General features: G+C 44.0%; 3 protein-coding genes and 1 pseudogene across 3 annotated transcripts; 1 reads left to right on the top strand and 3 right to left on the bottom strand.

The window, feature by feature from the left end:
• Positions 1 to 241: 241 nt before the first annotated feature.
• LOC146517568 (histone H3) lies at positions 242 to 2,105 on the bottom strand. Its single transcript, XM_085164083.1, has one exon. It carries the CDS (start codon positions 2,058 to 2,060, stop codon positions 1,650 to 1,652), a length of 411 nt encoding a protein of 136 aa, XP_085020209.1. The 5' UTR covers positions 2,061 to 2,105; the 3' UTR covers positions 242 to 1,649.
• A 237-nt stretch (positions 2,106 to 2,342) lies between these two features.
• Positions 2,343 to 2,851, top strand: LOC146517567 (histone H2A). The gene has a single exon (XM_085164092.1). It carries the CDS (start codon positions 2,402 to 2,404, stop codon positions 2,786 to 2,788), a length of 387 nt encoding a protein of 128 aa, XP_085020218.1. The 5' UTR covers positions 2,343 to 2,401; the 3' UTR covers positions 2,789 to 2,851.
• Positions 2,852 to 5,329: 2,478 nt separating this feature from the next.
• On the bottom strand, positions 5,330 to 6,640 carry LOC146517566 (histone H1 pseudogene; annotated as a pseudogene).
• A 2,711-nt stretch (positions 6,641 to 9,351) lies between these two features.
• Positions 9,352 to 10,130, bottom strand: LOC146517565 (histone H2B 1/2). Its single transcript, XM_085164290.1, has one exon. It carries the CDS (start codon positions 10,097 to 10,099, stop codon positions 9,725 to 9,727), a length of 375 nt encoding a protein of 124 aa, XP_085020416.1. The 5' UTR covers positions 10,100 to 10,130; the 3' UTR covers positions 9,352 to 9,724.

The raw sequence follows: 10,130 nt of genomic DNA, 5'->3' as shown, positions 1-10,130 counted from the left end.
CATCCAACACTTAAAGTTGCATTTATTCAGCACAGACACTGGCCAGAGACCTGTACTTGAAGCAAACTGGAAGTAGAGTTGTTTGACACTGAAGATGTTGAATTCATACAAACCCTTCCTTTCTTATGCAGACTCCGCACTGAGCACCGTGTAGCCCAGTTGCACGAGTGGAGAATAGATTGTAGATGTAGTCCGTCACATCAATGTAGTGGAAGCCATCCTATTTATGCCATGTTTAGAGTGAATCCTGTAAAATGCTACCATTCATATCAGTATGCTCTGTGTAGACTGTTCGCTGGCATTTTTTAAGTGTACTCCTGGAAAGCACTGAAAGGATCTATGAAATACATGAAAAATAACGTTTGTTTTTTAAGATAATTTTGCTTCTTCACTCAACTAGAAAATGACAAAAATATAATCTTATAATAATTATTATAAGAGAAAGTGGGAGCCACAATTAACAGCAGTACAGTGTACAGTACAAGGTGGGCAAACAGAACCTACAGCTTTATTATTTATTTATTTTTGGTGAATTTGACTACATGTTTTCTCTTGCCTCTTTCTTTTTGCTCTCTTTCTTACTGCTGTCTTCCTTTTTCTCACTCTCTATTCTCCTCTCTCAGTCTTTGTGCCACTACCGAAAAAGTTAAATGTTACTGTGACATCTACTGATCCATAGGAGTTTATAACAATATTTAAACTGAATACAGGCTGCTGCTACATAGACAGATAGACTTGTTCTCTTCTGGATTTGAAGCTGTACTGCAAACAAACCCTGAAGCTCAATTCGACCCGGGATGCCTCGGTGTGAGCGCACTGTAACATGTATCATGACATTAAAAAAACAAAACGAAAACAAAAACTTTTCTGTTGTTAGAGAGTTATCTCTGGGATGCTGGTGTGATTGCTTCCTCAGGACAAGGTTAGAGAATGGACCACAGAAAGTGCTTTCCAGAAATACTTTAGTGATCATTAACAGCAGCCCAGTAGTACAGCAATCAGCAAACTCAGTAAGAGTATGGGAGTGCATGTGTGTGTGGCTCTAAATAATGAGAAAACAGGGAGAACAACAATTATTACATGACAAATATAAAAATCACTACTTTTCAAAATCATACACAAATAATGAATTACAATATAAATGCTAGTCAAATCTCAGAGTGACATTTTAAACAAGCAGAAATATCTAAGCAACAAATGGTGACATATTGTACTGAATTTGGGAAAGAAAAAAAAAAAAAAAAAAAAAAAAAACCCCACAGATGCCCCACATCTATCTTTGTGTCAAAGTGGGTAAGCACGTAAGAAAAGTATAACAGGACAAATCTTTGCAGTCAGTGACTTACATCCTTCATGTACACATAACATAACTTCATGTTATGAAGCGCCTTGAGGCGACTTTTGTTGTGATTTGGCGCTATATAAATAAAATTGAATTACACAACAGAAGTGGGGATTTGGGCAGTATGAAGTCACGCCAATAAAACCTTTACATTGCTATGAAGATTTATTTTTGATACGTGATTGATACAGAGTGAATCTAATGTCAGTATTTGGATTTTTGATGTTATCGTAAGAAAGGAGCGCTCTCGGTGTGAGTGTGTTGGCTCTGAAAAGAGCCGTTGTTTGAAGGAGGGCGTGCAGACAGCTTAAGCCCTCTCTCCGCGGATGCGGCGAGCCAGCTGAATGTCTTTGGGCATGATGGTGACCCTCTTGGCGTGTATGGCGCACAGGTTGGTGTCCTCGAAGAGTCCGACCAGGTAAGCCTCGCTGGCCTCCTGCAGAGCCATGACAGCGGAGCTCTGGAAGCGCAAGTCGGTCTTGAAATCCTGAGCGATCTCGCGGACCAGGCGCTGGAAGGGCAGCTTGCGAATGAGCAGCTCGGTGGACTTCTGGTAACGGCGGATCTCGCGCAGAGCCACGGTGCCGGGCCTGTAACGGTGAGGCTTCTTGACGCCTCCGGTGGCCGGGGCGCTCTTACGAGCGGCCTTGGTGGCCAGCTGCTTCCTGGGGGCTTTGCCGCCAGTGGATTTGCGAGCGGTCTGCTTGGTTCTTGCCATTCTTTCTCTCTTTGCCTTTTCTCTGTTCAAATCAGAAAATGTAACAAGCGGAGGAGACTCGCCGCTCTTAAAGTGTGTGACTGGCTGTGACGTGGCGCCGCTGCGGCTCGTGATTGGTGAGGGGCTCCACGTGGTGCTCAGCACCGCTCAGAGTAGCACCGCCCCGCCTGAGTGTGTGCTGCTCATTGGAGGAAGGTGCTTTGAAAACGCGCGCTGCCGCGAGCCTGTCTGCGATTGGTGTGTGACGAAGCTGCCCGCGCTCTGCGGAAATATAAGCCAGGCTCGGCGCCGATCGGGCCACATTTCCTTTGAGTGTTAACACTGTGAAGAGAAGTTACAAGATGAGTGGACGTGGCAAAACCGGAGGCAAAGCCAGAGCGAAGGCTAAGACCCGCTCATCCCGTGCCGGGCTGCAGTTCCCCGTGGGTCGTGTCCACAGGCTGCTGCGCAAAGGCAACTATGCGGAGCGCGTGGGTGCCGGCGCCCCCGTCTACCTGGCAGCTGTGCTCGAGTACCTGACCGCTGAGATCCTCGAGTTGGCTGGCAACGCAGCCCGTGACAACAAGAAGACTCGTATCATCCCACGTCACCTGCAGCTGGCTGTGCGCAACGACGAGGAGCTCAACAAGCTCCTTGGCGGAGTCACCATCGCCCAGGGTGGTGTGCTGCCCAACATCCAGGCCGTGCTGCTGCCCAAGAAGACCGAGAAGCCTGCCAAGGCCAAGTAAATGCCAAAGCCTCTGCTTCACGCACCAAACTAATAGACAAAGGCTCTTTTCAGAGCCACACACTTCTTTCTGAGCAAACATCCTCGTGCCTCTTCATCTGCTATATGGAAATGTAGTAATACCTTATTCTTGCCTGTGTGTGTGTGTGTGTGTGTGTGGGGGGGGGGGTGTGGTTTCCGGCTCTTTTAAAAGAACTGGCTCTTTCAGCTCCCAACTGGCTCTTCAGGTTGTTTTGTTGCTTTAATTTATTATTAACAATAATATAAAATTATGCACAAAAAGAATTACTAATGTAGGAAAATGTGCTTTATTTTATGTTTATATATAAATATATGCAGTGGCCCCTACAGACAAAACACGTACAAACTCCAAAACACATTTCCAGCATGAACTGTGCTTCCAAAACAGAGCTACCTAGATCACTTAAATTACACAATTTAAAGCATGAAAGCATATGTGTATTGTTTGTGTATTTATACACAAGCATTCATATATAGTCAAATAATAGGAAAAAAAAAAATGTTTATTTACCTGTTACTACCACACACCAAATCTGGTTGTTGGTACTTGCTTAGTGTAGCCACTAGGTAACAAAAGTTCAACACTGTCCCTAGCATCCTGGAGCACTTCTGTTGTGTTTTGCACGTGATTTGAAGTTTGTATGTGTTTTGTCTCTAGGGGCCACTGTAAATATACTTTTATTTATTGACTCCACATAAAATGTAATAAATAAATAAATCATATAATACAAAAAACAACTATTTACATTTTAGTGTTGAGCGCCTACCATTCTAGTGGCTACACAAGCCATCAAGTACCAACGACCAGATTTGGAGTGTGGTAGTAACAGGTAAATGAACATTTGTTTTTGATTATTTGAATATATAGGAGTGCTTGTGTATAAATACACAAACAATACACTTATACTTTCAATTGTGTAATTTAAGTGATCTAGGTAGCTCTGTTTTGAAGTTCAGTTAACGCTAGAAATGTGTTTTGGAGTTTGTACGTGCTCTCTGGGGGCAACCAAAACCACTTTTTTTTTTTTACATTAGTAATTCCTTTTGTGCATAATTTTATATTGTTATTAATAATAAATTAAAGCAACAAAACAACCTGAAGAGCCGATTCGGAGCCGAAAGAGCCGCCTCTTTTTAGTGAGTTGAGCCGAAAGAACCAGTTCTCTAAAAAGAGCCGGAAATCCCATCACTACTGCACACTTTTTCTTGGATCAAAACCACTTGCAGTCTCTCTCGCAGCGTGATCGATGTCCGTGCCTTTTTCACCTCCGTTAGCTTGTATCTTTCACAAATCTGTCACTTTATTCTAGCAAACTTGCTCAAGTCAAAAGATCACATTCAACACAACTGACTACATCACGTTTTTACGCTCTTAACAATTCGGAGCTACTCATTACTGATATGCTAACTACGGCCGTAGAAATGCATCATGGTTGACATTAAAAGCAGATCCTAAGCTCGTGGAAACAGACACGACGTGGTTCATGACACATGAGGCAAGACCACAAACTTTGTCAAACACAAAAGCCATAACACAGAGGAGGGGGAGGGGGGCGTGTGGTGGACGTACTCTGGTGCTGCAAGAACTATCCAGGTGCAGAGGGAGGAAATTGTGGAGCCCTTTGCGACGTGTTCAGCGCTGCTGCTGAATTTGGGAAATTTTGGAAAGTCACTTCCGTCTAGGCTTAGGTTTTTGTGTCTATATTTTTGAAATAATGGGAATTCCCCCGCATCCTTAACGCCAAGGAAGCCCATTTGTTGAAATGTACAGTAATCAAAATGGTCATGACATTAGTCATGAAATAAATACATGCGACAATAAATAGCTGCATGGGTTCAGCTTGGAGTAAAGTGTGTGCTTGAAATCACCGAATATCGGTTCAACTGGCCAAGATTTAGTCCGGTTGGGTTGTAGAGTGGAGCATTTAATTTGATTATATTGTCTCGGTATTCTTAAAATATACAGTGTGTTTCCACTAAAACAGCAGATTAGAAATAAAAATAGAAGAGAAAAATATTCCATACGTAGATGATAACATGCATCTATTAATTTATTTCCAGTCATATTTGTTGTTTATTTAAAAAAGTGTAGGTGATGACTTTTAAAGGTTTCTTGTATTATAATGCTTCATAGTAAGAGATAAGAAGTGGTGTGATGTATTGACTATGAAGGTATGACTGTAAACATAGTTGTAGATTTGTGAAGACACAGCACTCGTGTACATGTGACTGTTGCCATCACAAACACGTGACCCTATACGGTGTTCTCTGCATCCGTTGCATTGTTGCGCTGATCATCACCTGCGCACACGTACACACACACACACACTGAGCACTTTTAATTTTTAAGGGTTGTCTTACAGTATGTTTTGCACCAAGTATCGCAGCAATTTGCTAATGTCATAACCCCCCCCCCCCCCCCCCCCCCCATTTGGCAATAAAACTCTTTGTGATTGTGAAATGTGAGCCATGATAGTAATACAAGCTGCAAGTGTTATGAGAAAAAAAAAAAAACACCAAAAAGTATCTTACGTTGCTTTAACAATAATGGTATTATTGTGAATAATAATAATAATAATAATAATAATAAGTGTTGCGTGATTGTGAGGAAGGAGCTCTGGCGTGTTGCTGTGGTGGCTCTGAGAAGAGCCGTTGTTGAGTGCGAGGAGAGAGTGTTGGCAGCTCACTTCTTCTTGGCTGCTGTGGCCGCCTTCTTGACTTTGGGCTTGGCGACCTTCTTGGCGGGGGCTTTCTTGGCTGCGGCGGGCTTCTTGGTGACCTTCTTGGGGCTCTTGGCGGCCGCCTTCTTGGGGCTCTTGGTGGGCTTCTTGGCCGCCGCAGCGGGCTTCTTGGCCTTCTTGGGGGACTTCTTAGCGGCTGCGGGCTTCTTGGCTGCCTTCTTGGGGGACTTCTTAGCGGCTGCTGCCGGCTTCTTGGCTTTAGCAGCAGCGGGCTTCTTGGCTTTGGGAGCGGCTTTCTTTGCGGGCTTCTTGGCTTTGCTGTCAGTAGGCTTCTTGTTCATCTTGAAGGATCCGGAGGCCCCGGTGCCCTTGGTCTGCACCAGAGTGCCCTTGGCCACCAGGCTCTTGATGGCGGTCTTGACGCGGGCCTTGTTCTTGTCCACATCGTAGCCTCCGGCAGCCAGAGCCTTCTTGAGAGCGGCTGTGGACACGCCGCTGCGCTCCTTGGAAGCGGCCACGGCTTTCACGATCAACTCGCCCACGCTGGGGCCCACCTTCTTCGGCTTGGAAGCCGCCGTCTTCTTCTTGGCCGCCTTGGCCGGGGCGGCGGCAGCAGCAGGTGCGGGTGCTTCCTCTGACATTTTTCCCTTTCGCTTGTGATCGAGAGTCACGGTGCAGTGATGGCAACTCGGAAGCGTCACGCTGCACTTAAACGCACCATGAGAACCGTGGAGAGTGAATGTAGCGCGCGCCGCTCTCGCGTGCGCCACGCAATGCTTCAGTTTGTGTTTCGTGTCTCGGGATCAAAGAGCTCAAAGTGAGTGTGTGAGCAGCACTGCAGGCCGACAGTGGAGCAGTCCACAGCGGACTCGTGTCTCCTCGGGCAGGCCTCGTGTCGGGCTCTGGTGCTCTCTGCTCTTGCTTTGTGGAGCCTCCAAAGCTCAGCGACTCAGTGCGGAGCTCAGCGCTGCTCGGCGGCTTTTTGCGCTCTTTTCTTTCCTAAAACAAAGGAGCCGCAGCAGAGCTCCGTGAAAAGCCCTTTTCCAGCTCAGACACATGTTCGTTCGCGCACTCCGAGTTAAAAGCAGCATCTGGTGAGCGCAGCTGTGGGACAAAGTGACGCCGCGAACTCCCAGCAAACACACCGATGCAGCTGGAGGCCCACGGAGCACAGAGACTTGTGTGAGAGCTGCTCACTTCTAACCAAAGCACAGCGGCCTCGAGTTTCACTCACGTTGTTGTATATCAGAAATCACCATTAGTTAGTCACCTTACGACAGCTCGCTTCCACACTTTGGCCCTGATCTCTTAGTCTGCATCAGTCTGTTTCCTTCCAGCTACAGTTACCGAGCAGATAGATATATCTTATTCACAGCACTTGCTACAATAGTTGTACTATCTAAAGGCATATAGAAAGGTGGCTACGGAGCCAACAAATGATGAATTAGATTGAAGATAGCTTTGACGGAAATTCCTCTTTGAGCATGGCTAGGAAAGCTGGATGGTAGGACACAGCAGAGCCTGCCTGTGGGATAGGCAGTATAGGCAAATGGTAAAGATGCCTTCCATCCAGGGGTACCACAAGTGGGGGAAGAGAAAACACATTGGACTCCTTTTCTTATAATAATAAATAAGAACAATTAATAACTTAATCTAAAAAATTATATTAATGGTAGTAATTCATACCTTTCCTAGTATCCATTTGGGCATCTAGGGTAGCTAATGTTTGCCCTGTAATAGTCCAAACAAACCACGCCTTTAATGATAAAGGCGTGGTTTGTTTGGACTATTACAGACTATTAGTTGTGTAATTATAGTGTTAACGTGCACATCATCAAGTCAAGTAGCTTTATTGTCATTTCAACCATGTGCAGTGGTACAGTACAGTGTTCTTCCAAGACTGTGGTGCTACATAGGACAATCAACACAGGACCACATAAAGTGCAAATGTATAACATAAGAAAAACGGTGCAACCCCAGATCAGAACGATACAGACAAATTGATACTAAAGTTTAAGTTTACTGCTTCTTTGGATTCTGCTATGCAATTTTTGTGAAATGACAAACTTAACTTTGGATATAAAAAAAAAAAAAAAAAAAAAAAAAAAACACTTCCATGTTACACACAGTAAAGAAACTGTCAAAATGAGTTTACTGGCCAGAGCAACATTTGTGTTCAGGTATTTTGTGGAAAAAGTACTGTTTTCAATCAGTTTTTTGGAATTTGCTTTGTATTGAATACATTTGGAAATCAGAATATAGCTATATGTATCTTTCTATATAACTAGAGCTATCTCCCCTTATTCCCAAGGGGCAATTAAGATACAATGGAGCTGCATGACGTTGTAGACAAGGACAGGGAATAAACAGGCAATAAAAATGAGATAATACATACACAGTAGTGATGGGTCGTTCGCGAACGAAATGGCTCTTAGAGCCGACTCTTTGAAGTGAACGACGCGATCCGGCTCCTTATTGGGAGCCGTGAGGTTTTTTTTTTTTGGTTTTGTTTTTTTTTTCTTTCTCTCACCCTCTCTCTCGCCCTTTTTTCCGCTAAACTCCGCATGCGCGGCCTGTACTTTGCGCTGGGCAGAGGGGGGAGGGGCATTAGTTACACTCGCAGTAGCACAGGAGCAGAGCCAGAGAGAAAGAGAGTGAGGGACAACAACGTCACATTAGAAAGGTATAGTAATCATCCGCTATTTTCAGTTGCAGATGATAAAGGATTCAGAAATCATGCAGGCCCGTATGACAGAGAATGTGCATCTTCTTTTTGTTTTAATATTTTAATTTATATTTAATTGTGTTGTGGTTTGCAGTGTTTTGTGTTGTTTCACGTTAAATTTGTTTAAAAGGAAAAAGCTGAAAATTTTAATAGTTAAAAGTTTAAAATGTAAATAGTTGTTTTTTGTATTATATGATTTATTTATTACATTTTATGTGGAGTGAATAAATAAAGTATATTTATGGTGGACCTTAGAGACAAAGCACGTACAAACTCCAAAACACGTACAAACTCCTAAGCATGTACAAACTCCAAAACACGTACACACTCCTAAGCATGTACAAACTCCAAAACGCGTACAAACTCCAAAACACGTAAAAACTCAGAAGCACGTACAAACTCCAAAACACGTAAAAACTCAGAAGCACGTACAAACTCCAAAACACATAAAAACTCAGAAGCACGTACAAACTCCAAAACACGTACAAATGACAACAGAAGTGCTCCAGGTTTCTAGGGCGCAGTGTTGAGCTTTTGTTACCTAGTGGCTACACAAGCCAGGAAGTATCAACAACCGGATTTGGTGTGTGGTAGTAACAGGTAAATGAACTTTTTTTTTTAAATTATTTGAATAAATATGAGTGCTTGTCTATAAATACACAAACAAACAACAAACAACACACATGTTTTCAATTGTGTAATTTAAGTGATCTGGGTAGCTCTGTTTTGGAAGTTCAGTAAACGCTAGAAATGTGTTTTGGAGTTTGTATATGCTTTAGAGTTTGTACGTGCTTTGTCTCTAGGGGCCATATATAAACATATATAAATAAAACCACTTTTTTTTACATTAGTAATTCCTTTTCTGCATAATTTTATATTATTGTTAATGATTAAATAATTAAAGCAACAAAACAATCTGAAGAGCCGGATCGGAGCCGAAAGAGCCGGCTCTTTTTAGTGAGCCGAGCCGAAAGAGCCGGATCTCTAAAAAGAGCCGGAAATCCCATCACTAATACACAGCATATACACAGTTTTAAAATGAAAGTGACTGAATAGCTGAATAAATAAGTGACTAAAAGTGAATAAAGTGTCGGCAGTACTAAAAGAGCATAGAGTAGTTTATGTTTACAGGTGTGGGAAATGGTGTTAAGGGCTGGAGTTAAAAAGCAGAGTGGCTTTGGGACAGAGGTGGCTCTCCTCCTCTCAGTCCTGCAGGAAATGCAGCGGAGGCGCCGTCCACAGGGGAGCCATTGAAATGCACGTAAAGACTGTCAAACGTAAAGTGGCATTAATGTTGTATTTGTAGTTACTTTGTCATCGTTCCACAACAAACAAGAGGACATTTCCTGAGTGTCACTATTGATCCGCTACATTGACTCAAAGCAGCATTTCCGCGATTGCAGTAGTTGGCAACATAGTAACTGCACGTTTGAAGGTAGATCGTATGCTCTTCAGGACAAAGTGTGTGGCTCTGAAAAGAGCCGTTGAATTGACTGACAGCAGGATCAGTTTACTTGGAGCTGGTGTACTTGGTGACGGCCTTTGTGCCCTCAGACACGGCGTGCTTGGCCAGCTCACCGGGGAGCAGCAGGCGCACTGCGGTCTGGATCTCCCTGGACGTGATGGTGGAGCGTTTGTTGTAGTGGGCCAGGCGAGAGGCCTCGGCAGCGATGCGCTCGAAGATGTCGTTGACAAACGAGTTCATGATGCTCATGGCCTTGGACGAGATCCCGGTGTCGGGGTGGACCTGCTTCAGCACTTTGTACACGTAGATGGCGTAGCTCTCCTTCCTGGTCTTTCTCTTCTTCTTGCCGCCCTTGCCAGCGGTCTTGGTCACGGCTTTCTTAGAGCCCTTCTTGGGCGCGGACTTTGCGGGTTCAGGCATTTTGTTCCTTCAGTACTCTGCAGCAACGAAT

Source organism: Neolamprologus multifasciatus, chromosome 6 (assembly GCF_963576455.1).
Source record: "Neolamprologus multifasciatus chromosome 6, fNeoMul1.2, whole genome shotgun sequence".
NCBI lineage: Eukaryota > Metazoa > Chordata > Actinopteri > Cichliformes > Cichlidae > Neolamprologus > Neolamprologus multifasciatus.
The sequence above is the reverse complement of the archived record's forward strand: the minus strand, read 5'-3'. Positions and strand labels throughout refer to the sequence as shown.